The sequence below is a fragment of the Ptychodera flava genome (genome assembly GCF_041260155.1).
Source record: "Ptychodera flava strain L36383 chromosome 23 unlocalized genomic scaffold, AS_Pfla_20210202 Scaffold_23__1_contigs__length_28996876_pilon, whole genome shotgun sequence".
In the NCBI taxonomy this organism is placed as follows: Eukaryota; Metazoa; Hemichordata; class Enteropneusta; family Ptychoderidae; genus Ptychodera; species Ptychodera flava.
In genome coordinates this window covers 24287150-24314587 of record NW_027248277.1, presented here as the reverse complement: position 1 = coordinate 24314587, position 27438 = coordinate 24287150, and the positions used below count along the sequence as shown (strand labels likewise).

Sequence of the window (27438 nt, the reverse complement as noted above, 5' to 3'; positions counted from 1 at the left end):
CCTTTCGAAGACAATACGATTAAAAATCAGAGGTCATCCTGCAAAATGTGTAACTAGAGAAGCAAATTACCCTTATATTCGAATTCTCTTGAATGTAGACCGACACTTGAAATTCAAAATGGCAGCCGTCGCTGTGTTACCTTACAGTGTCTGCAGCCACTGTAGTTAAATCTGCATGGAAAATAGACTTTCAGTTATTGGTTAAAACTGTATTCAGGTTCATGAGCTTCCAAAAGAGCCCCTATAAGTGATACCAAAAACGTATAAGTTGGAATATCAGTCCCCTAGGTGGATTCTACCATGGAGGTAGAAAGAACCTCCACGAGTCTACCTTAGCTAGTATGACATGCGCCAAAGGTTCTATTAGGTTGATCTATCCGCACAATAGCGAAAGATAGGCGCCATGGGTATTTTTAACTGCAACTTAATTATATCTGTTACTTAAGTTTCATCATGCATCCTGCAATCTTCAGACAGAACTATGTCTGAACATTGTAGGATGCTTGTAACTTAAGTAATGCATATTATTACTAAATAATTTGTGTTATTATATACAACGCTCTGCTTTAGCATCGAGCGCTGTAATTTTTTCACAGGGACATTGGTATAATTAGATATATAAGTGAGGGTGCTTATTTTAAAGCCCTTGTAATTCGAAAAAAATAAGTAGTATGAAAAATTTTAAAATTGTTGTTATTGCAAAATGAGTTGCCACAGGAATGGCGGCAATTTTGAATTACAAGTATCGGTAAACTAAGGAAATTCGTTTCTCTGGTAACGAACATTACACGATTATCCCTGATTTTTATGCCTAATTTCTGAAGAGAATGATTCAACGTTTCCTCACGGAAAGTTCCAGCAAAGGATTTAGACTTTTAATTTTGGGGCGCGAACTTGCTAAACGGTGACTGAACAATAAATGCAATTACATTACGATATAAGAATTTGGTCACATTCAAGATGACAAAAGCACTAATTACTAATAAAACATATGAAAAATATACTCTACACTACTAATCGATGACAAATATTATTATAACATTCACTTGAGACGGCTGTGGACAATTGTATATTTCAATCTTGCCTTTATATGTTGTCTATCTTACAGGTAGATATCCGATAAGAAGTGGCATGCTTAAAGGATCGGTACTACCCTATCACGTCCTGGCTAGTCCTGCACAAACTGGTGGACTACCGGAAAACGAATACACTCTCGCAGAAATGCTCAAACAAAGAGGCTATGCAACAGGAATTCTGGGAAAGTGGCATCTCGGATTTGGCAGTGGAGGAAAGTACTTACCAACAAAGCATGGATTCTATTACTTTTACGGGCTTCCAATGACACATCCTGACATGTGCGAATCCTCTGAGGATTGGAACAATGTAGCGTTAGGCTTTCTTTTCGTGTATATCTCCTTCACATACAAATTATGGGGAGGCCTTTCTGTAGGCGTGGTCTTAATTTGGGGGGTTCTTTTTTATAGAAAAGAGGGCGCTGGTTTACTTACAATTGATCGTGTTTCTCCTCTCTATGACTGGTTACTATCTTGTATTATATTTTTCAATAGTAGGGTCTGAGAAAACGTGTTTGCTAATGATGAATAATGAAATCATTGAACAGCCATATCAGGCAGAAAATATGACACTGAAACTTACACAGGAAGCATTACTATACTCATAAAGGAATGGAAATAATCCATTCTTTTTGATGGTATCTTATTTGACTTTACACTCACCTGTGTTTGCTTCGAGGTACTTTGAAGGCAGGTCTGGAATTGGACGGTATGGTGACGCCCTGATGGAGTTGGACTGGAGCGTAGGCCAGGTGCTTCAGCAACTTAAAAAGCAGGACTTAGAGAAAAACACAATGATCATATATCTATCAGACAATGGTCCTGCCATAGTGGGACTTGACGGGGTACCAACGGCAAAAGGAGTTGGTGGATCGACAGGAGTCGCTGAAAACAGCAGAGGTGGAATTGGTAAGGCTACGCAGTGGAAAGCTCAGTCTCTTTGAGGGAGGTGTACGAATTCCGTGAATAATACGCTGGGATGGAGTAATACCAGCAAATACGGAATCCAGGTCACTGGTTTCCTTGAATGATATTTTCCCAACTTTTGCAGATATTTTGAATCTAATATTCACAGATCGCATAATTGATGGCAAAAGTCTTCTGCCTTTACTTAGAAACCCCACTAAAATTACTAAACACCATGACTATTTGCTCTTTTACTGTACAACTAAATCACCGCCCTCAATTCTCGTAGGGAAATACAAGATCCATTATATAAATCCTTTGTTTCGAGACGGACAATGTAATGGCGAGGTCCTCACATCTCCAAATGTCTATGATCTCACTGATGACCCCGAGGAACAATACCCACTTCCGGCGGAAGAGACACAGGAATTCACGAACCAATCGAGAGAAATTCTCGAAAAAAAACCCACGAGACTTTACCAGAGAGTATAGGGTCAGAAGTTGATTCACTTGTCTTGCCTTGGTCATTTCCATGTGCAAATTTCCCATATTGTCGATTAGAAAGTGTTGTCGAAGATGATTTTAAAGATTTGCAACTTCCGTAGATACTTTTGAAAGACTAAGAAAACTAGTGCATACAAAATAATTTCTTCACCTCATTTGTAGCTTGCATGTCAAACTATCTGTTGCATATGGAGGAAAGGATTTTAAAAGTAGTACATTCCATGAATGAATATAACAATGCCATTTCTAGTGGTATGTAGATTGTAGTTTGCATTAACACTTCAAGATCTGTACTGACTGTTGTTACTTACTGAATTATGTTGTTTTTAATTCATAGGTTTTGTGTGATTAAGTCATAGGTTTTGAGGCTAAGCCAGCATAATTTGGCCTCTGTTATCTCTTTACTGCACTCTTTTCTTCAATATTATAAAGATTTAGCAGGATCAGAGAGGCTGCATCTTCGGAGTTGGCACCTAAAAGCATGCTGATATTAAATTGATGAAATACTTTCTAGTTCTTCGAAACTTGTGCCTGCATTGGTCAAATGTACTTTAAACAAGTCCATTTGTATATATCACGTTAACATTACTATATAAAACGCAAAGGAGATTTATCACGCCTGTATACTAAATTGTCATAGATCAGTGGTGGGGCTAGCTGTTTCATCAAGAATATAACACGGCAGATTTCAAAACTTTGTTAGCAGTATAGTACGATTCTGAGGTGATTTTAACAAAATTTAGGCTAAAATGTGAATGAGAAGTGAAACTTGTTCGTTATCGCTTTCCGCCCTACAATTTTTCTCCACCTAATAGTGTTCCTCAGTGACTCTTGAGCAAAGTGTGCACGTTGGTGTACCCTACGTGTACGCCTTTGTTAGACCACACATACTACGCGTGAAAAGCCTACATTAGACAAAAAGGGTCAAAACTACGTTTCATAAGTGCAAACTCGTCCTTATGACGACTTACCGAGGTGTATCTTTGATAGTTCAAAAATGAGAATGACTACCAGTTTTTCGTCAAACAGCATCATTAGTCTACATTTATGACCATACTTTCGTAAAACTCTATAGATCAAAAATGCTTATTTGAGGTGTAAATTTGTGCTTCTGACAACGTTAGTAATTGTTCATTTTACCAATATTTCTTAAAGGTATACTATCACCTGTTCCAATTTTGCCACAGTTACCATGGAAAGAGAAAAGCTAACCGATCACAGATTTTAAGCGGGTGGCCGCTTTTTAAAAACAACAGCCTCACATGGGCATTTTGAATGCCAAAGAACGCCCCTTTGACCATATATGGGCATTTTAGATTACAGGTGACTGTATACCTTTCATATGTAAAGAGTCTAGATGAGGTGAAAAAAAGGGTGAATACTCTTTCTAGGTAAGTGTTGGATTCAGGCTACCTTTTACAAGTGCCAAGGGAGCATTCGTTTTTTTTAAGAGGAGGGGGGGGGTCGGTGATATTTAAGCTGTAAATGAAATGCGAAAAGCTAGCCCTTCCAAATTGTTTTTTTCTACGATATGACCCCTAGTCATCAATTGTAAACTGTGACACCCCAATTATTAATCTCGTTAGATTGATTAAGACAAGCACCCCAAGGCCTACGGGTGGCGTTGATATTCGAAAGTACTTTGCGGTATGATGTCTGACTTCTGAAATAATCCAATACTTTCCTCATAAGCATATATTTCTTGTCATGTGACCTCATTGAATATTCAAAATGGTCTTCAACATATTAAAATTTGTATTTATTCAACATTTTTCTTTATTTTCATCGGAGATCCTCGTTAATTCGTAATTTTCCATTACCAAAGCATAAATTGTTTTTTGTCAAATCGGTATAGAAAGATATAAAATTGAAATAAAAAATATGAAGATACATTGATATATTATTTTTCTGACCAATACAGTGTAATGTAAACAAAGGCCCTTTTTGTGGCAGGTTCATAGGATTAACACGTTGGTGTCTTTGAACACAACACTGTCGATATTGATGATGTAAATTGCTGTCTTTTGCCCGATCTGCCTGAGGTAGCCATGTCTTCCCCATGTCTTTCTTTTTTCATCTTACCAATCGCTCTGTAGAAATTATAAAATAAGAAATGCTTGCAGTATAGTGTTTTCAAAGTTCTGTACATAAAACCTAGTTAACTTTCATATTTTGGGGTTTTTTTCGATTACAAATCATATATAATAAAGCTCATTCAGTATTATAAATTACATACAATAAAACTCATTCTGTCTTCACTATCAAACAAGATACTCTGAAGAAAGTTAGGGAAAAAATGACTGCAGTTAATTATCTCAAAGTATTTTATGTAAAGACCTTTTCAACATTTTGATATGCATTCCCCCCCTCCCGAACTTTATACTTTGTGACAAAAATAGTTACCATTTTTTGTCTGTAGCATTTACATGGTCCCAATATCTCACCTGATATAGATACTAAGTCACTGCCACCCCATTGTCCTCTGACTGTTAAACACCTAATTGATAGAAAATAGACTGGCTTACTAATCATCAGTCAAAGTGACTCATCAGAACCGATTAGTCGAAATATACAGTTTACCTCAGTGAGCGTATCAAAGTAATTCGTCAGAATAACCGATTAAAATAGCATTTGTCCCATTGGTGTTCTTTTTTATATTTGTTAATCATGTTTGTGCAAATGTATGTAATTATAAACTAATGTTTGTTCAACTGTATGTAATTATAAAGTCCAAAATTCTTTGCAAACACTCCATATAACACCATATTTTCACATTTGAGCTATTTTTACCAGTTTTCCAAGTATAATGAAATTATGACAATTGTTTCTCTTGGTCGAATTGAAAGTCGTATTTTTTTGAACAAAAGTGCTATTTTCTACCGGCTATCACCTCTTCGGACAGAACAAAGTCATGTTCGTATTCTATTTTTTTCAATTTTGTCTTTTAGCCATGATTCGATAAAAACCATTGTAAAATTGGACCCCAAAACAACCTGTTTTGTAAAAGTCGACTCGGACCCCCTCCTTGTTAAACACGAATGCTCTCTAATCAATGTCTATTGAAACACGAATGCTCTCTAATCAATGTCTATTGAAGTAGAAGCTCAGTGCTTTGCAACAATACTTGCTCCACAAAAGCCAATGTATGGATTACACTGCTGAACCCGGCGATGACACCCACAGGATGAACAAGTCCCCAAGGCATGTTCCGCAAAATTTGAAAATAACCCGTATCTAGGTTTTTTCAATAACGGCACATCTTATTCAGAGAAATTTTCGAGATAATTTCAAAATCCAGTCAAATCTGTGTCAATGTCGTAAAGAGCAATGATATTTTTAACTAAAAAATGTCATTAATATTGATGATGTTGTCGGTATCAGGTTTAGCCTACTACCTTCATTACCGTCTAAAGAACACGGCGACTTTTTGAAACTTGTTTATATGATGACGTCATAGGTTAAAATAATCTCATTTTTTATTAAGCATTATCGGGGCTATACACCCAGAAAAATTATACAAGGTTTCGAAAAAGTACTCTAGTCAATTCCCCCTTGCTGTCATCGGCCTTGATGATGATCTCGTAATTCCAGAGTTTCCTTAATTTTGTGTACGAGCGTGGGTGCCCGTTTTCCCTGGAAGTGCCACCTCTGGGCTTCTGAGGTCGAAGAGCGACCGTTTCAAGTTCCTTTCAGAGCCAAGGACACCCTGTGTCGCGGCTCGGAATTGGGAATCGTTGCCATTCGTGAGGAATGCAACGAGGCATGTCTTCACGTTATTCTCGTTCAGGTAGGACTCCGTACTCGCCCCTTGATGCACTTCGGGGTTATTTACATGTAGGGCGCCACGATGAAATACTGGTCTTTTTCAGAGACAGGCACAGGTCAAACATAGGTCACCTGCCATTGAAGCACACGCCATGGCGTCTCATTGTGGCTTCAGATTGCTGCTGTCTTTTCTTGCGGTGGCTGTCTCCTTCGCCAAGAAAACAACCAACCCCAACATTGTTATGTTTTTGGTCGATGACCTCGGATATGGCGACCTGAGTTGCTACGGCAATGAAACGTTGAAAACACCGAACATAGATCGGCTGGCGTCCGAAGGCTTGAAGTTCACTCGGATGTATTCACAGTCGTCATGTACTCCAAGTCGAGCCGCCCTTTTAACAGGTATGTGCGTGACCTCAGCGAACTCACACTTCACAACATCGCCAAAACATATAAAAATATGACTTTGGCATTAACACTGGATAAGTGATCGAAGACCAAAGGCCCTGGAGTATGAGGTCGATTAGGGTCGAACCTCGGTAATAGTATAAAGAATGGAAGGTTTGACACACCAAATCGGCGAAAAGTCCAATATCAATACAATGAAACATCTACCCTCAAAAAGGAACAGGCGGGGATGGATCATGTCGTCAAAAGTTCAAATCTTTACTACGGTATACTGATATGCCATATTTTCGCAAAAGTGTTGGTCAAGACTTCGCATTCACGTTGCCAGCCCGTCTATATTTGGCATATAGCAGTCACATGCGGTTACCAGAATAAATTTTTAAACTTTGAAGGTATTTTCAATCGCCCGGTGTCACTTTTATGAGGGTTGGTGTATGATATGTTTGTTTTGGAATTTTCGCAGATTTCTCGTGTCAAATCTATCAAACTTTACACTATTTCCGAGGCTCGGCCTTCGGCCTCACACTGCCAGTCTTCGACCTTCGATCGGCTATAAAGGTAACGCTGCAGATTAACTGTGCATTAACACTTGTGAAAAAATTCCCTACACAGAACACCTTAAAATATTCTACATCCGGGTATAAGAATGAGAATGATATGATATGAATATTGAAGTAATAACTTGAATGAGTACTAAAAGTATCGTGCTCGGTGAAAGAACTTAAATTTAAATTCTTTTAACTGATTTTAAATGCAGGGCAGCTGGATTCAATGTCGGAGATCATGGGTATGCCACAGATGTGATATGCTGTTTGGTCACGCTGCATTTTTGCATAATGGAACAGAAGTTTCTTCTGGGGAGTTTTTACAAAATATATTAGTGTGCTTCTGCTGGCCTGGCAACTACAATCGGCTGGTCGATCTTAACATGCAATCTTAAGAGGGTAATCGATGATTATCCTCTTATTATGCGATTTGATTATACTGGCCATATTCTTGATACAGCTAGTTGTAAATCACTTTGATTGTGTTCCTATTGAAGATCCTGTGGAGTTTAGACCCCTTTTGAAAGCGTTTGTCAACAAGTTACCGATATTAGTTTCATCGGAAACAACCATCGGCAAGAAATCAGCCACTTTTTGATGTCGACAAAAATTATATCCCCACCCAAACCTGGATTAATACTGTAAACTGACCCGGTCCTTCACACTAATTCCCCTTTCGGTTAACGGTACACCAGCCAGTGCTATGACCTACGCACTGAATAGACCCGGAGACCAATGTCACTGGCTATTATCAAAGTTTGGGGGAAACTTGTCCGTGGTAGAGAATTTGTATAAATATAAACGTTGATGATTAAAAAACAAGTGCTCGGCAAACTTTACAATGTCGACAGCCGTTTGTGCCTGTGTGGCCACTGAAAGTGTTCGATTCATAGAGAAGAGTCTGATGACCAATAAAACAAATTAATTCAAACACAAATAAATTATATCTGTTACGTTAGTGTTATGCACCCTGCAATCTTCAGAAAGAACTAAATTTCCTTAGGTCCCTGCCTACATATATATATTTTTGGGACGTACCATAAATGTTTGTTTGGTGGCAAACTTTAAAAGGAATTCAGGGTATCTAAAACTATAATATATATATATATATATATATAATATATATATATATATATATATATATATATATAGATAGATATATTATATATATATTTGTCTGTGTATGTGTCTGTCTGTTTGTCTGTGTGTCTGTGTATGTGTGTGTTCTCGCTGTCTGAAGATTAAGGATGTATGAAACTTAAGTACATATACTTTGTACTTGAAGTAATGTGTATATATACACATATACGCATATATATATATATATATATATATATATATATATATATATATATATATATATATATATATATATATATATATATATATATATATATATATGTAACCGGGTAATTAAACTGACCTTGAATTTAGCCAGTCAATTAAACCCGACCCAAGTTCATATTATCCAATTAACAACAAAAGGAAAGAATGATTATCGTACAATTTGAGTTGCAGTTTATGTTGAGGTTTATTTCACTACACACTAATGATGATAAAAAAAGTCTACAATGATAGCTGGCGATACTGTTTAAACAGACAGAAACTTTAGACACGCCCCTATCCAAGTTCATATCAATTACAGTGTTCACTCAATAGACACTCTCCAGAATTGTTCAGGGTTCAGAGTCCACGTCGATCCTGTTGCTATGGTTACGAATTCCTTGATGTCACCTCTTCCAGTTCGGGTGGGAAACTGACTCACACAAAACGTCCTCCAGACAGTTCTCCTTTGGGATTAATTCATTAGCAGTCCAAACGCTTCAGTCAATGGGTTGGTATGTCGGGAAACTAGAAGTTCATAAGCCATGCAAAAAGAGAAGAGCACTTACAAGTTACATATATGCTCTTTGAGTCAGCAGATCGTGATATCAACTGGATCTTAATCCATGGCATGGCAATGCCATTCTAGTCACTTTATGTCAATGTGAACAAGTTCATTTTCTGTTGAACTATTGGTATTCAAAAATCAAAAAAACAAAACAAAACAAAACTACTAAACAAATGAATCTATTACTATGGAAGCTTGAGATTCAGAATGGCTCACAGTCCAATTGGGAAAGCACATGGCCCCTCCAATTTGCCTCACAATGGGTGTGGTCTCAAACTTCAAAAAACACACCATGAAAACACGTTACAAATCGAGTATTGCAACAAATGTGAAAACCTACCTAGAAGTTCATAAGCCATGCAAAAAGACCAACCACGTCGTCTTGGTTACTGGCAAGAAGAACTAATTCCCTTAGACCGAGTCTCTACCATCACAACCACACAACTCCACGCAGTATCTGTCTGCTCACAGTGCATTGTGGGAGTTAACGGCAATCAAGGAATTCCATCTGATTACTTAACTGTCAGATAGGATGGAAGATCAAATCACGTGATTTACTTCGTAACCGGAGTTACATATAATAATATATATATATATATGTGTATATATATATATATATATATATATATATATATATATATATATATATATATATATATATAATGAACAAATTAACATCAAGTCAATTACAAACAAAGTCACCAGAGACTATTGTATATTTAATTTTTACTTTTCTACGTTGTCTATTTTACAGGTAGATATCCTATAAGAAGTGGCATGCTTAGAGGGCGGGTACTACCCTTCGAAATCCTGTTCAGTCCTGCACAAACCGGTGGACTACCGGAGAACGAATACACTCTCGCAGAAATGCTCAAACAAAATGGCTACGCTACAGGCATTCTAGGAAAATGGCATCTTGGATTTGGCAGTGGAGGAAAGTACTTACCAACAAAGCATGGATTCGATTACTTTTATGGCATTCCAATGACACATGTTTCAACATGCGAACCCTCTGCGGTTCGGAGCCGTTCCTTGTTAGGCTTTCTTTTCGTGTATATCTTATTCACGTACAAATTATGGGGAGGCCTCTCTGTAGGCGTGTTCTTAATTTGGTTGTTCTCTTTAATCGGAAAGAGGGCGCTTGTGTACTTACACTTGATCCTGTTTCTATTTTCTATGACTGGTTACTATATTTTCTTAGATTTTTCCCTTATAAGGGCTCAGGAATCCTGTTTGCTGATGAAGAATGATGACATCATCGAACAGCCATATAAGGCAGAAAATATGACACTAAAACTTACACAGGAAGCGTTACTCTATTTATCAAGGCATGGAAATAATCCATTCTTTTTGATGATATCTTATTTGACTTTACACTCGCCCGTGTTTGCATCCAAATACTTTGAAGGCAGATCTGGAATTGGACGGTATGGTGACGCACTGATGGAGTTGGACTGGAGCGTAGGCCAGGTGATTCAGCAACTAAAAAAACAGGGATTAGAGGACAATACAATGGTCATATTTCTATCAGACAACGGTCCTTATATCTTTGAACCTGGCGGGGTACCAACGGCAAAAGGAGTTGGTGGATCGACAGGAGTCGTTGAAAATAGCAGAGGTGAATTTGTTAGGCTACGCGGTGGGAAGGCAAGTCCTTTCGAAGGAGGTGTACGAATTCCGGGAATAATACGTTGGGGCGCTGTAATACCGGCAAATACAGAATCGAGAGCAATGGTTTCCTTGAACGATATTTTCCCAACTGTTGCTGATATTTTGAACGTAACATTCACAGATCGCATCATTGATGGCAAAAGTCTTCTGCCTTTACTCAGAAACCCGACTGAAATTTCAAAACACAATGAACACGATTGGAACTAATTTGGGATAATTGGATTGGCAGAATTTCTAAAGAATTTTTGAAATTTCTCTATTTTTACACCATATTTGCTTACCATCTTTAAAATTTTATACGCAATTAACGATGCTGTTGAAATCTTATGAGTAAGAATCAGTGTATGATAGTATCTAATGCAATATTGTTCAAAACATATGAACAATATTCACATTTGGATGAAAATATGAGAGTTTGTCTGTAGTTTCTTCATTACTGAAACACTAGTAATAATGTCAGTTTGTCATTTTTCCTCGACCAAAATGAAGCTTTTCGATTGATTTACAGTTTAGTCAGTCAGCGTCTTTTAAAATGTGCCCTGACTCAATTTTATGTTTATGAAGACTTAAATTCATGAAAAAGTCAGGGGCATTTCAAAAGTGCCGTGACTCAAAATTCGTCAATTAGAGAAATTTTCAGCATTTTGTCTCGCTTCTTCAGTACATTTACACAAAAATGAACTTATTTCATAAAAATGAATCCGATGAAAGAGGTATGCAATAATCGTTGTGTCTTCGTTGTTTTTGTCCGATGAGAACAATATTTCAAATTTACACTATTCTATCATTTTGTAAAATTTCAGCTGTAAAAATTTCGATTTCGTTACAATTTTTTAATAATTACTCTCATCCAATTTTCCCAAATTAGTTCCAATCGTGTTAATGACTATTTGCTCTTTTACTGTACAACTAAATTACCGCCCTCAATGCTCGTAGGGAAATACAAGATCCATTATATAACTCCTTTTCGGGACGGACGGTGTGATGGCGAGGTCGTCCAGTCTCCCATTGTCTATGACCTCACTGATGACCCTGGAGAACAATATCCACTTCCAGCGGAGGAGACACAAGAAGTCAGGAACCAAGCGACAGAAATTCTAGCGAGGGTTCAAACGACATTGCCTGAAAGTTTATCATCACAATTGGATTCACTTATATTGCCTTGGTTATTTCCATGTGCAAACTTCCCATATTGTCGGTTAGAGAGTGATGTCGAAGATGATTTTGGCGATTTGCAGCTTCCAAAGATAGTTACAACGGATTAAAAATAAATTGACAAACAAATGAATCATTGGAGATGGAAAAAGTCGAATTAATGAGAGACCATTGTACATGTACTTTAATGAATTAAAAAAAAATTGACCCCGTAATATATTGTCCTTTCATGTCGAGTTGTTAAATTGACGTATTGCCGTTAAAATAGGTCAATACTCGAATATGATGCCATTTCCTTTGTCGCTTACGTTGGCAACGAAACAAACCACCCTTTATTAGTTACTTCGGAAAATGTCTTCATTTAAGGCTAATTATAAACACAGTGTAACTGAATTATTTTGAGTTAGAAGAAAAGTAAGTCGATAAAGTGAAAGTATTCATTATATATTTTGAATAATATTTTGTATTCTGTAATTCCTTAATGACCCGAAGGAATAGTATCCATAGCCCGAGATTAACGGGTATTTAGAGTTTATACGCGAGACCAGAGAGTCCGCTTTTTTAGATATATAGAGGTCACTGTATATTTGAGAAAAGTAAGAATAATAATGAAATGTCTATTGAAATAGCCCTATGTTGATGGCTATATGTGCATATGAGAGACGTGGAGAAGTTTTGTTTTAATTTTAGTATTTTGCTTGTTGCATGATTAAGAAGGAAATGCCTGAGTGGTGTTGATATTTTGTAAGGTTTTGCCGATCAAACGGTATTTGCGTGGAAATGCTGGTCGGTTTCTCTTAACATTACATTTTCCTTATGATCAATAGTCGGCTCGACTTACTCATTGATGATGTGTTCCGTATTAAAGAGACATTAGCTGTAACTTTTGACTAATTTTTCACTACTCTGTTTCAATGTATCAACTACAGAATTTTACTTTAATCCGATCATCATGACCAATGCCCGGTGTCCTGCTTGCCAACGCAGCCTGTATACGTGAAATGACCATTGTTATTGTTGATAAATGTATTTTAGTCCGGACCTGAATACAAAATTTGAACAATAACAATGCAGATTATACTCATATAGGGTATATTTATGAGCTAAATATTAGTAATTTCTCTATGGTTCAGGGATTCAGACCAGAAACTGCAGATGATACACAGAACAAACAAAATTTAGAAATGACCAAAGTTACAGCTAATGGATCTTTTAGCTATATGAAGGACCACTTTAGTGCGTAGAGCACCTTTTGCTACGCAAATGTGTTATTTTTAATGTAGAGAGTCGAATATTTTTTTCTTGAAAATTATCGTTTTTAGGCTTGAAATCATGACCAGGATAAAATAGACTGTTTTACATGCTATCAGTCCTACTGTATGAAGATCTTACATCCTTTCACAGTAAAAGTTTATGACAGCCACGATCATATTAATGAGTTTAGGATAATTTTCGATACACAGCAGTATTGATTGATCGCTTTGTTGTTTTGTAAAATGTCATGTTACGTACTGATTAATGCTTGAGTTTCAATGTTGTACAAGGGACAGACACAGAAACTGGTTACGTGGATGAATGCTATTGAGAAAAGCTTTAAAAGTTGTGTGAATTTTAGTTTCTTTATGAAGGGATAATTAAGTGCGCGAGTAACTTCGCTTGCAGGAGAGATTTGTGCGGTGTGTTTCAGTACTTCACTCCTATTATAACATGAATTAGTTATGTATACATTTAAGACGTGGTGTATGCATTTTATTATCCTAGTGATGTTTTACCATTTCACAATTTTTCTGATTTTAAGATTTTGTGAACTTTGAAGGGTTATAAAGGTATAATTCAATGTATTTTGATGAGTTACATATTCTGATATTTAATCTTTACTTTTTGTATTTCACATTTAGTACGAGATTTTAAGTATTTGTTATTTTATTTTATTCTATGAAAGAGTGTTACAATTGTAACAAAGTTAAGTATTCATTTCAAAATTGGGACGATTTCTTTTAAGGAGGGGAGTGTTACGATTGTAATTTTCAAGTAAAAGTCTTACAAACGGCATATGTATAATTTTGTGAATTCCATTTGGAACATTCAATTAGGCGGGTGGGAATACAAACAATTGCAGTCGGTAAAATGTGGAGGGTCTTTCTTTGATTCACTCAAGTATCATTACCGGTGTTTATTTTGTTAACACAGGTATCATTGCCAATGTGTTGATTACATACAATGTAGCTACCGGTCGGCCAATTGAAAGAGACTGGAAAACAACCAACAGCTTCGCTTTTCATTGAGTGAGGACAAACTTTAAGGATGTTTACTGATATTGACACTGATACTTGTATTCAAAGGGACACTTAAGTTAAAACAATAAGCTGTGACAATGATATGGCTACGTCACTTTAGTCAACACCTGATTAGCTTTAAAAATGAAACAGTATCTCATACATATATTATCAAATTCTGGCTCCACCATTTAACGTTAGTAACTATTATTTTAGCAGTCGGCATTTTATCACAAGAATGTCATAAATACAAAAAAGCATCGGTTGGTATGCCGAGTCAGCAATACAATTATGTATATCTTTAAAACATTCTCCCAATCAAGTATTTGGATTTTCATTCCTTATCCAATCATTGAACTTTTCATACTTTTCAGCCAATGTACGTATACTTCCTGTGATGCATTTTACATGTTCAGATACGCCTTTAAAATTGTCTATATAATATGAAGTATTGATGTGTATAGGGGAATTTCAAGGACTGTCCGAGACTTTGGGATATTTTCAGAGACTTTCGGGAACTTTGGAAGACTTTTGAGGCTGTTGGTGGCTTTTGGACTTTAGAGTTAGAACTTTGTAGGGGAGGCTTAGACTTTTGTGAGTCTAGGCTTGCCCTTGCCTCGACAGACTGTTCGTTGTTCCGACCCAGCAACGTACCAATAACGGTCATTCACTTCAACTTGCGGCGTCCCTGTGTACTAGTATCCCTTTGGTACCTCTCGTCGAACGAATTCCCTCAGAGAAGTAACCGACCGTAAAAAAGAAGCGAGCAACACGTGTTTTCAAAGTTCTGTATATAGAACCTACTAGTAGTTAACTTTCCTATTTTGCTTTCGTGATAATAAATCATATACAATAAAGCTCATTCTGTATTACAAATCATAAAGCTCATTCTGTATTCACTTCCATTCTTCACTATCAAACAAGTAACGCTGAAAAAGTATTTTATGTAAAGACCTTTTTATATTTTGAAATGCATCCTCCAAACTTTATACTTTGTGACAAAAGATTTACCATTTATTGTCTGTAGCATTTACATGGTCCCAATATCTCATCGGGTACTGATACGCAGTCATTGCCACACCATTGTACTCTGACTGGTAAGTACCTAGTTGACAGAAAAAAGACTGGATTACTATCTACAAGTCAAAGTGACGTATCAGAACCGAGTAGTACAAAAGATACAGTTTACGTAAGTGAACATGACAGTCAAAGTGATTCGTCAGAATAACCGATTAAAATAGCATTTGTCCAACTGGTGTTTTTTTTTATATTTGTTAATCATGTTTGTTCAAGTGTATGTAATTATAAAGTCTAATGTTTGTTCAATTGTATGTAATTATAAGGTCCAACATTATTTGCAAACACTCCACATAACGCCATATTTTCAAATTTGAGCTATTTTTCCCAGTTTTCGAAGTGTTATAAAAATTATTTTGTGAACATTGCCATGACACTTGTTTATCTTGGTCAACTTGAAAATCATATTGTTGTGAACAAATGTGCTCTTTTCTTCTTGTTACACCCTCTTCGGACAGAACAAAGCTATGTTAGTATTCTGGTTTTTGTACTTTTCTGTCAATTTTGTTGTTTTTGCAGTAATTCCATATAAGCCGTTGTAAAATTTGACCCCTTAAAATCCCAGTTTTGTAAAGTCGACCCCCTCCTCGTTAACGATGAATGCTCCCTAATCAATGTCAATTATAGTAGAGGACCAGTGCTATGCAACAACGCTTGCTCCACAAAAGGCAATGTATAAAGGATTACACTGCTGCGCCCGGCGATGACACCCACAGGATGAACGGGTAGGCCAGGCATGCTCCGCAAAATTTGAAAGCAACCAGCAGCTAGGTTTTTCCAATGAAGACACATCTTATTCGGAGAAATTTTCGAGATATTTTGAAAATCCAGTAAAATCCGTGTCAGTGTTGTAAAGACAAATGATATTTTCAACCAAAAATGTAATTGATATGGATGTTGTAGGTATCAGGTTGAGCCGACTACCCTCATAACCGTCTAAAAACACCAGAACTTTTCGAAAATAGTTTATGTGATGACGTCATAGTTTAGAACAATATCATTTTCAATTAAGCGTTGTCTGGGCTGTACACGAAGGGAAATTATACGAGGTTTCAAAAAAGAACTGTAGTCAATCCCCCTTGTTGTCATCGGCCTTGATGATGATCTCATAATTCCCGATTTTCCTTGATTTTGTGTACGAGTGCGGGTGCCCGTTTTCCCTGGAAGTGCCACCTCTGGGCTTCTGAGGTCAAAAAGCGACCGTTTCAAGTTCCTTTCAGAGCCAAGGACACCCTGTGTCGCGGCTCGGAATTGGGAATCGTTGCCATTCGTGAGGGATGCGACGAGGCATGACTTCACGTTATTCTCGTTCAGATAGGACTCCGTACTCGCCCCTTGATTCACTTCGGCGTTGTTCACATGTAGGGCGCCACAGGTGAAATACTGGGTCTTTTGAAGAGACAGGCTCAGGTCAAACATAGGTCACCTGCCACTGAAGCACACGCCATGGCGTCTCATTGTGGCTTCAGATTGCTGCTGTTTTTTCTTGCTGTGGCTGTCTCCTTCGCCAAGAAAACAACCAACCCCAACATTGTTATGTTTTTGGTCGATGACCTCGGATATGGCGACCTGAGTTGCTACGGCAATGAAACGTTGAAAACACCGAACATAGATCGGCTGGCGTCCGAAGGCTTGAAGTTCACTCGGATGTATTCACAGTCGTCATGTACTCCAAGTCGAGCCGCCCTTTTAACAGGTATGTGCGTGACCTCAGGTAACTCACACTTCACAACATCGCCAAGACATATAAAAATATGACTTTGGCATTAACACAGGATAGGTGATCGAAGACCAAAGGCCCTGGAGTATGAGGTCGATTAGGGTCGAACCTCGGTAATAGTATAAAGAATGGAAGGTTTGACACACCAAATCGGCGAAAAGTCCAATATCAATACAATGAAACATCTACCCTCAAAAAGGAACAGGCGGGGATGGATCATGTCGTCAAAAGTTCAAATCTTTACTACGGTATACTGATATGCCATATTTTCGCAAAAGTGTTGGTCAAGACTTCGCATTCACGTTGCCAGCCCGTCTATATTTGGCATATAGCAGTCACATGCGGTTACCAGAATAAATATTTAAACTTTGAAGGTATTTTCAATCGCCCGGTGTCACTTTTATAAGGGTTGGTGTATGATATGTTTGTTTTGGAATTTTCGCAGATTTCTCGTGTCAAATCTATCAAACTTTACACTATTTCCGAGGCTCGGCCTTCGGCCTCACACTGCCAGTCTTCGACCTTCGATCGGCTATAAAGGTAACGCTGCAGATTAACTGTGCATTAACACTTGTGAAAAAATTCCCTACACAGAACAACCTAAAAATATTCTACATCCGGGTATAAGAATGAGAATGATATGATATGAATATTGAAGTAATTATTAACATATTAACTTGAATGAGTACTAAAAGTATCGTGCTCGGTGAAACAACTTAAATTTAAATTCTTTTAACTGATTTTAAATGCAGGGCAGCTGCATTCAATGTCAGAGATCATGGGTATGCCACAGATGTGATATGCTGTTTGGTCACGCTGCATTTTTGCATAATGGGAACAGTAGTTTCTTCTGGGGAGTTTTTACAAAATATATTAGTGTGCTTCTGCTGGCCTGGCAACTACAATCGGCTGGTCGATCTTAACATGCAATCTTAAGAGGGTAATCGATGATTATCCTCTTATTATGCGATTTGATTATACTGGCCATATTCTTGATGCAGCTAGTTGTAAATCACTTTGATTGTGTTCCTATTGAAGATCCTGTGGAGTTTAGACCCCTTTTGAAAGCGTTTGTCAACAAGTTACCGATATTAGTTTCATCGGAAACAACCATTAGCAAGAAATCAGCCACTTTTTGATGTCCACAAAAATTATATCCCCACCCAAACCTGGATTAATACTGTAAACTGACCCGGTCCTTCACACTAATTCCCCTTTCGGTTAACGGTACACCAGCCAGTGCTATGACCTACGCACTGAATAGACCCGGAGACCAATGTCACTGGCTATTATCAAAGTTTGGTGGAAACTTGTCCGTGGTAGAGAATTTGTATAAATATAAACGTTGATGATGTAAAATGTAATTGATATGGATGTTGTAGGTATCAGGTTGAGCCGACTTCCCTCATAACCGTCTAAAAACACCAGGACTTTTCGAAAATAGTTTATGTGATGACGTCATAGTTTAGAACAATATCATTTTCAATTAAGCGTTGTCTGGGCTGTACACGAAGGGAAATTATACGAGGTTTCAAAAAAGAACTGTAGTCAATCCCCCTTGAATTCAAAAATTCTCACTGTTAGCAGTGACAATTACAAGAGATTCTCATCAATTGCGAGAAAGAGTAACTTTTTCGCTCCACTCCCGCAATTTTTTCCTATAGTGGGAGCTCATGAATATTAATAATAAAAAAATGTATCCAGCTATCATGTAATCAATAAGAATTTATAGTCACAAGGATTTTCATGGACGTCCTGTGACAATAGAAATATTTGTAGAGTCGCATGTTGATGTCTACAGGTGAAGGTTGAATAGAAATACAGTGACATGTTTCCACCCATTACTTTTTATGTCAAGGTTGTATGCGCCTAAAAATTGAATGACTTAAACTTTTGTATAAATGTTGCTCGAAGTTCCAACTATTCGCTTTCGAAAAAAAGAATGAAACGAGTCACCGTACAAAGTTTGTTAATAGAGAAACAAATTTCCAAATATTTATCTAAACTTGAAATTCAAAATGGCAGCATTTCTGTGTAAAATCACAGTCCCTCCACTCAATGTGGTTAAATCAACGGGGAAAATGAATTTCTGATTATCGTTTTTATTCCCACTAATTCTATACAATTTATTATAGCCATTTGTTCACTTCATAAGCTTTAAAAAGAGCCCCTATAGTTTTAGGAAGTCGACCAATATTGTGCAAGTCCAAATATAGGCGATTAGGCGCAGTCTACCTTTAATTGCTGGAAGGAAAACCAGTGTGGAGCCCGCCTAAGTTTCTAGCCATTTGACTGATCCGTATAATAGCGTGGGTTTTATCTATGAACAAACAGGTCATGACACTCTGTAACCTTTCTTATTGACTTGGAAATTTCTTCAGCCTTGGGAGGGGGCGGGTTCATGGAGTGTCACCCGGATTTTGATTTTGGTAACGGGGGGTCAACATGTTTTAGCGGAAAGCAGAGCGTTATAAGTAATGGCACAAATTACTTCAAGTACAAAGTAATAATATATTTTACGTGAGTTTCATGCATCCTACAATTTTCAGACAGAAGTGAAAGGATTCGTAGCTCTACACTATTATTTATATGTTTGGGACGTACCATTCTATTTCAGGTAATGTTAAAATTTGATAAATAAAATTTGTTTTGGTGGTGACGTTTCGAAACCAACTCTCGGGGTTTGTACAACAGCGAAGATTTGTCATCATTGATAATGTGCAACATCGCTTTAGTAAGAGTGATCGATGCTTTGTCAACAATTGACCACGAGACTTCAAAGACTTGGTCCCTGTCTTCCAAGTTCAAATAACCTTCGACAAATCTGTACTGTTCTGGTATTTGCCGTTACAGAACGACTGCATGTGTTAGTGAAGCGCGTCTTAAAGGTGTTATCAGTGAGGCCAACGTAAACCTATTCCATGTTGTCCCTCAATGATACACAGACAAATAGAAACACAGACTAGCAGCATTGATTCATGGTCGTCTCGATAAACTATGGCCTTTTCATATTAAAATGAGTTTCACGGGAGTTAGACTTTTCAGAGACTTCGTTCGTGGTTGTTAATTGCACGAGATAATGCAAAAGGTAGGACAAGATGGCATCATGCTGCCTGTTGCGTAGCAACAATACTTACTTTGTGTGCTCTCAGGGAAAAATATTGCTTCACGCCGATCAAAACATAACACGCAAGCAGTTTCATAAACACTTTCTCCCATGACTAACTTGTAAAAGACAATATGACTAACCGTTAACCATTCAGTAAAATCTTACAGTATCGATGAAAGACTTGCAAATTTGGTTCAAACACACTTATTATATATTCAAAAAACGTGAGAGGAATTTTTAAATTGGTTAAACTCACCTCCCCGCAGCTCAAAACTTTCCCGTTTTCGCCAGCACGCCAATTCCTCTCAGCACCAAACGATAACAACAGCACGAACTTTACCGAACATACTTTTGCTTAAAAATAGACGAAAATCCGGAAACTACCGAAGGTTGTATGGTCGGCAGTCTTCGGAAAAGAGAGTCGACAGTTACCTGAGACGAGGCGTACATGGACGGATTGCATAACCGCTTCGCACCTTGAGCAATACCCGTTGCTCGTCTGTCCTTCTAGTTGTCTGTGATTGATACTTTGGCCTTGTAAACCACGGTTTTGACTTGACAGTTATCCTTCAAGGGGTATGTAGACTTGCGTCGGAAATTACAATCAGCTCGTTGATCTTTCTGCTGATTACCCTCTTATTATGCGATTTGATTATATATGCCATACTGTTCATACAGTTGTAACTCACTTTAATTGTGTTCCTATTGAAGATTCTGAGAAGTTTAGACCACTTTGGAAAGCATTTGTCAACAATTTGCCTATATTAGTGTCATCGGAAACGATATCGGCAAGGAATCAGCCACTTTTTGATGTCCACAAACAAATTATCCATCACCCCACCCCAACCTGGCTTAAGAAATTAACCCGGTCCTTTACATTAATTCCCTTTTTCGGTTCACGGAACAACAGCTACTGTTATTACCTACACACTGAAGAGCTAAGGAGACCAATGTCACTGGCTACAATTAAAGTTTGGTGCAGACTTGTCCATGGTAGAGAATTTGTCCGAATTAAAGTTGATGATCAAAGCATAAGTGCTTGGCAAACTGTAAAATGTCGACAGCCGTTTTACCTATGTGGCGATTGAAAATGTTCGATGCATAGAGCAGAGTCTAATGAATAATAATTCAAAATACTTCAAACACAAAATTGTTATATCTGTTACTTAAGTGTCATGCACCCTGCAATCTTCATACAGAAGTAAATTTCCTTAGGTCCCTGTTTACATGTATATTTTTGGGACGTACCATTACATTGTGTTTTGCGTGGTACTGAAATTTGATAAACATCATTTGTGGCAAAAACTTTGAAACCAATTCAGAATTCGACGGGTGGTTCACGCGCGGAACAACAGAAGCAAGGCAACAGAAACATCCCAAGATAAGATAAGTTGAACCATTCGTCTGGTAATCGCTACAGAGAACACATGTAGCATGAAACTCTGAGTATCGCCTAAGTCCTGTTTTCTACTTGTTATAAATTTTTACCGTATATATATATATATATATATATATATATATATATATATATATATATATATATATATATATATATATAATATTTATTATTATTTATTATTATTATTTACAACAATTTTTATATATAGATATAGATATATAGATATAGATATAGATATATAGATACATAGATAGATATATAGATATCGATATATATACTTATATTTAAAAACTATACACTGTTGATTGACCAATCAGAGTGCTCAATTCAGGATCGTCTGGATCGTCTGGTGATCGCTACAGAGAATACATGTAGCATGAAACTCTGAGTATCGCCTAAGTCCTGTTTTCTACTTGTTATAAATTATATATATATATATATATATATATATATATATATATATATATATATATATATATATATATATATATATATACACAAAATGTATACAATATATATATATATATATATATATATATATTTTATTTATTATTATTTATTATTATTATTTACAACAATTTTTATATATAGATATAGATATATAGATATAGATATAGATATATAGATAGATATATAGATATCGATATATATACTTATATTTAAAAACTATATACTGTTGATTGACCAATCAGAGTGCTCAATTCAGGGTGTTTTATTTACTCGTAAAGCCATGGTCACGAAATTCCAGAAACGAATGACAGCGCCGTAGTAAAGTACTTTCCAATCAAAAGTGAACATGTCATATTCTGAAGACATCTGGTATGTTTTTTCCCTAATATTCAAATTTGGTAACACAGCGGAAACGAGCTGCAACACAAAATCTGCGGTGGTACAAACATAAACTAATGTGCTCTAGGGCATTTATAGGATGTTCCATTACATTGGAAGGCTATTTCACAAATCAAAGTTTTAATTCATATCCTAAACATGTTACATTGACAAAGGGAACGGTTGACGTAAACACATTGAAAACGAAAATATATCATTTAGGGGCGATAGTTTTTAAGTCGGATAAAACCCTCGTACTCGGGCTCTTCTGGTATATAAAGTCCAACCCTACGATAAAATGTCTAGGCCTGCGGCCTCGACATTTTATCGTTGGTTTGGACTTTATATACCAGAAGAGCCCTCGTACTGGGGCTTTATCATATATATATATATATATATATATATATATATATATATATATATATATATATATATATATATATATATATATATATATATATATATATATATATATATATATATATATATATATATATATATATATAAGTACTCATGAACAAATTAACTTCAAGTCAGTTACAAGCAAATTCACTAGGGGACTTTTGTAGATGATTGTATACTTCATTTTCACTTTTCTACGTTGTCTATCTTACAGGTAGATATCCGATAAGAAGTGGTATGCTTAAAGGGTGGCTACTACCCTTTCACGGCCCGTCAAGTCCAGCACAAACTGGTGGACTACCGGAGAACGAATACACTCTCGCCGAAATGCTCAAACAAAATGGTTACGCTACAGGCATTCTTGGAAAATGGCATCTTGGATTTGGGAGCGGAGGAAAATACTTGCCAACAAGACAAGGGTTTGATTACTTTTACGGCATTCCAATGACACATATTGCAACATGCGAACCCTCTGCGGTTCGAAACTATTCGGCGTTACGCTTTCTTTTCGTGTACATCTCCTTCACGTACAAATTATGGGGAGGCCTTTCTGTAGGCGTGGTCTTAATTTGGGTATTCTCTTTTATCGGAAAAAAGGCGCTGGTTTACTTACACCTGATCATGTTACTCCTTTCTGTGACTGGTTACTATATTTTATTAGATTTTTCCCTCGTGAGGTCTCAGGAATCCTGCTTGCTGATGAGGAATGATGACATCATCGAACAGCCATACAAGGCAGAAAATATGACACTAAAACTTACACAGGAAGCATTACTCTATTTATCAGAGCATGGAAATAATCCATTCTTTTTGATGATATCTTATTTGACTTTACACTCACCCGTGTTTTCTTCGAAGTACTTTGAAGGCAGATCTGGAATTGGACGGTATGGTGACGCCCTGATGGAGTTGGACTGGAGCGTAGGCCAGGTGCTTCAGCAACTTAAAAAACAGGGCTTAGAGGAAAATACAATGATCATATTTCTATCAGACAACGGTCCTTTCATCTTTGAACCTGACGGGGTACCAACGGCAAAAGGAGTTGGTGGATCGACAGGAGTCGTTGAAAACAGCGGAGGTGAATTGGTAAGATTACGCGGTGGGAAAGGAGGTCTTTTCGAAGGAGGTGTACGAATTCCGGGAATAATACGCTTGGATGGAGTAATACCACCAAATACAGAATCAAGAGCACTGGTTTCCTTGAACGATATTTTCCCAACTGTTGCTGATATTTTGAATCTAACAGTCATAGATCGCATCATTGATGGCAAAAGTCTTCTGCCTTTACTCAGAAACCCGACTGAAATTACGAAACATCATGACCATTTGCTATTTTACTGTACAACTAAATCACCGCCCTCAATGCTCGTAGGGAAATACAAAATCCATTATATAAATCCTTTTCGAGACGGACGGTGTGATGGCGATGTCCTCCAATCTCCCATTGTCTATGACCTCACTGATGACCCTGGAGAACAATATCCACTTCCGGCGGAGGAGACACAAGAAGTCAGGAACCAAGCGACAGAAATTCTAGCGAGGGTTCAAACGACATTGCCTGAAAGTTTATCATCACAATTGGATTCACTTATATTGCCTTGGTTATTTCCATGTGCAAATTTCCCATATTGTCGGTTAGAGAGTGATGTCGAAGATGAGTTTGGCGATTTGCAGCTTCCGGAGATAGCTACAACGGATGAAAAAAAAATTAACAAATAAATTAATCATTGGAGATGGAAAAAGTCGAATCATTCATTTACTTTAATAAACTATAAAAATTGACCCCGTTGTATATTGTCCGTTCATGTCGAGTTGTTAAGTTGACGTATTGCCGTTAAAATAGGTCAATACTCGAATATGAATCCATTTTCTTGGTAGCGTACATTGGCAACGAAACATACCATCCTTTATTAGTTACTTTAAAAAATGTTTTTATTTAAGGGTAATTATAAAGACACTGCAAGCTTTTCTATATGTTAATTTTTTTAATCCGTTGTAATTATTTTTGAGTAAGAGGAAAAGTAAGTCGATAAAGTGAAACTATTGGGTTATATATTTTGAATAATATTTTGTATTCTGTCAATTCTGTATGACCCGAAGGAATAGTATCGATAGACCAAGATTAACGGGTATTTAAAGTTTATACGCGAGACCGGAGAGTCCGCTGTTTTAGTTATAAAGTTCACTGTATATTTTAGAAAAGTAAGAATAATAATGAAATGTGTATTGAAATAGCCCGACGTTGATGGCTATGTGTGCATACGAGAGACGCGGAGACGTTTTGTTTTATTTTTAGTATTGTGCTTGTTGCATGACTAAGAAGGAAATGCCTGAGTGTTGTTTATATTTTGTAAGGTTCAGCCAATCAAACGGTATTTGCATGGAACTGCTGGTGGTTTCTCTTAACATAACATTTCCTTTCTGATTAATAGTCGGCTAGATATAAAGGACCACTTTAGTGCGTAGAGCACCTTTGGCTAGGCAAATGTGTTATTTTTAATGTAGAGAGTCGAATATTTTTTCTTGCAAATTATCGTTTCTTAGGTTTGAAATCATGATAAGGATAAAATAGACTGTTTCACATGCTATCAGTCCTACAGTATGGAGATCTTACATTCTTTCACAGTGAAAGTTTATGACAGCCACGATAATATTAATGAGTTTAGGATAATTTTCGATAGACAGCAGTATTGATCAATCGCTTTGTTGTTTTGTGAAATGTCATGTTACTTACTGATTAATGCTTGATTTTCAATGTTGTACTAGGGACAGACACAGAAAGTGGCTGCGTTGGATGAATGCTGGTGAGAAAAGTTTTAAAAATAGAGTGATTTTTAGTTACTTTATGAAGGGATAATGAAGTGTGCCAGTAACCCCTTGGCGCAGGAGTGAGTGTGCGGTGTGTTCGACTTCTTCACCCCTATTTATAACATGATTCAATGACTGGACTTATTTCTTCTCTCTGTGTTACCTTTAAATTTTTTGATTTCTTTGACGACACCATTGCCAGAAATCGCCATTAGTTATGTATACATTTAAGAGGTGGTGTATGCACTTATTATCCTAGTGATGTATACAAGTTAGAGGTTTGTGATAATCCTCCGTAAAAAAGTGTTTTTAATTTGTTGCTCTTTCTTCGGGTTTAAGGGTACAATTCGTACTTTTATCATTTCACAGTTTTTCAGATTTTAAATTATATGGATTTTGAAGGGTTATAAAGGTATAATTCAATGCATTTTAATGGTTTATATATTCTGATATTTAATCTTTACTTTATAGTATTTCAAATTTAGTATGAGATTTTCAGTATTTTGTAATTTTATTTTTATTCCATGAAAGAGTGTTACAATTGTAAAACGGTAAAACGTGGAGGGTCTTTCTTTGATTGATTCAAGTGTCATAACCGGTGTTTGTTTTAAAATCTGAAAAAACTCAGGTATCATTGCCAATGTGTTGATTACATACAATGTAGCTAAAGGTCGGCCAATGGAAAGAGACTTGAAAACAACCAACAGCTTTGCTTTTCATTGAGTGAGGACAAAGGATGTTTACCGATATTGACATTGATACTTGTATTCAAATGGACACTTAAGTTACAACAATAAGTTGTTACAATGACATGGGTACGTCACTTTAGTCAACAGCTGATGAGCTTTAAAATGAAACAGTATCCCATATATATATTATCAAATTCTTTCTTCACCATGTAACGTTGGTAACTATTATTTGTAGGAGCTGGCATTTTATCACAAGAATATCATAAATACTAAAAGCTTCGATTACTATGCCGAGTCAAAAGAACAATTATGTATATCTTTAAGGCATACTTCAATTCAAGTATTTGGAATTTCATTTGTTATCAAAACGTACTTTTCATACGTTTCAGCCAATGTACGTATACTTCCTGTGATGCGTTTTACATGTTCAGATACGCCTTTAAAATTGTCTTTATAATGTGAAGTATTGATGTGTATAGGGGAAATTTCAAGGACTTTCCGATACTTTGGGAAATTTTCGGAGTCTTTCGGGAACTTTTGAAGACTTTGGAGGCTGTTGGTGGCTTTTGGACTTTAGACCCAGGACTTTTTAGGGTAGGCTTAGACTTTTGTGAGTCTAGGCTTCCCCTGGCCTCGGCAGACTGTTAGTTGTTCCGACCAAGCTACGTAACGGTCATTCACTTCAGCTTGCAGCGTCTCTGTGTAGAAGCATTTCCTTGGTACCTCTCGTCGAACGAATTCCCTCAGAGAAGTTACCGTCCAAAACAATTAAGCGAGCAACACGTGTTTTCAAAGTTCTGTATATAAACCTAGTTAAATTTCCTATTTTGCTTTCTCGATAACAAATCATATACAATAAAGTGCATCCTGTATTACAAATCATAAAGCTCGTTCTGTATTCACTTTCATTCTTTTACTATCAAACAAGTAACGCCGAAGAAAGTAATAGGAAAATGTATGAAGTTTATTGCTTCAAATTATTTTATGTTAAAACCTTTTTTTAAATTTTAAAATGCACCCCCCCCCCGAACTTTGTACTTTGTGACAAAATAGTTACCATTTTTTTCTGTAGCTTTTACATGGTCCCAATATCTCATCTGGTACTGATACACACTCACTGCCACACCATTGTCCTCTGACTGGTAAATATCTAGTTGATAGAAAATAAACTGGCTTACTAGCCACCAGTCAAAGTGACTTATCAGACCAAAG

At 36.8% G+C, this 27438-nt stretch overlaps 3 protein-coding genes across 4 annotated transcripts in view; all 3 read left to right on the top strand.

Annotated features, from left to right (window-relative positions):
* The window catches only part of LOC139123658 (death-associated protein kinase 1-like), a 33366-nt gene extending 28647 nt beyond the window's left edge, over window positions 1-4719 (top strand). The window contains exons 13-14 of one of the 2 annotated variants that reach the window (XR_011549741.1): window positions 1109-1982; window positions 2269-4719. Coding sequence is in view for 1 of the 2 variants with exons in the window: in XM_070689829.1 (XP_070545930.1) it covers window positions 1109-1123 (15 nt within the window). In the remaining variant the exon portion in view is untranslated. Of the gene's footprint in view, window positions 1-1108 lie in introns of both variants that reach the window. The other variant, XM_070689829.1, reaches the window with a different exon arrangement.
* A 1486-nt stretch (window positions 4720-6205) lies between these two features.
* LOC139123657 (steryl-sulfatase-like) lies at window positions 6206-10984 on the top strand. Its single transcript, XM_070689827.1, has 2 exons — window positions 6206-6650; window positions 9847-10984. The coding sequence occupies exons 1-2, from the start codon at window positions 6401-6403 to the stop codon at window positions 10968-10970; spliced, it is 1374 nt and encodes a 457-aa protein (XP_070545928.1). The 5' UTR covers window positions 6206-6400; the 3' UTR covers window positions 10971-10984.
* Window positions 10985-15190: 4206 nt separating this feature from the next.
* Window positions 15191-27112, top strand: LOC139123656 (arylsulfatase H-like). Its single transcript, XM_070689826.1, has 2 exons — window positions 15191-16967; window positions 22944-27112. The coding sequence occupies exons 1-2, from the start codon at window positions 16718-16720 to the stop codon at window positions 24446-24448; spliced, it is 1755 nt and encodes a 584-aa protein (XP_070545927.1). The 5' UTR covers window positions 15191-16717; the 3' UTR covers window positions 24449-27112.
* The last annotated feature ends 326 nt before the right edge of the window (window positions 27113-27438 follow it).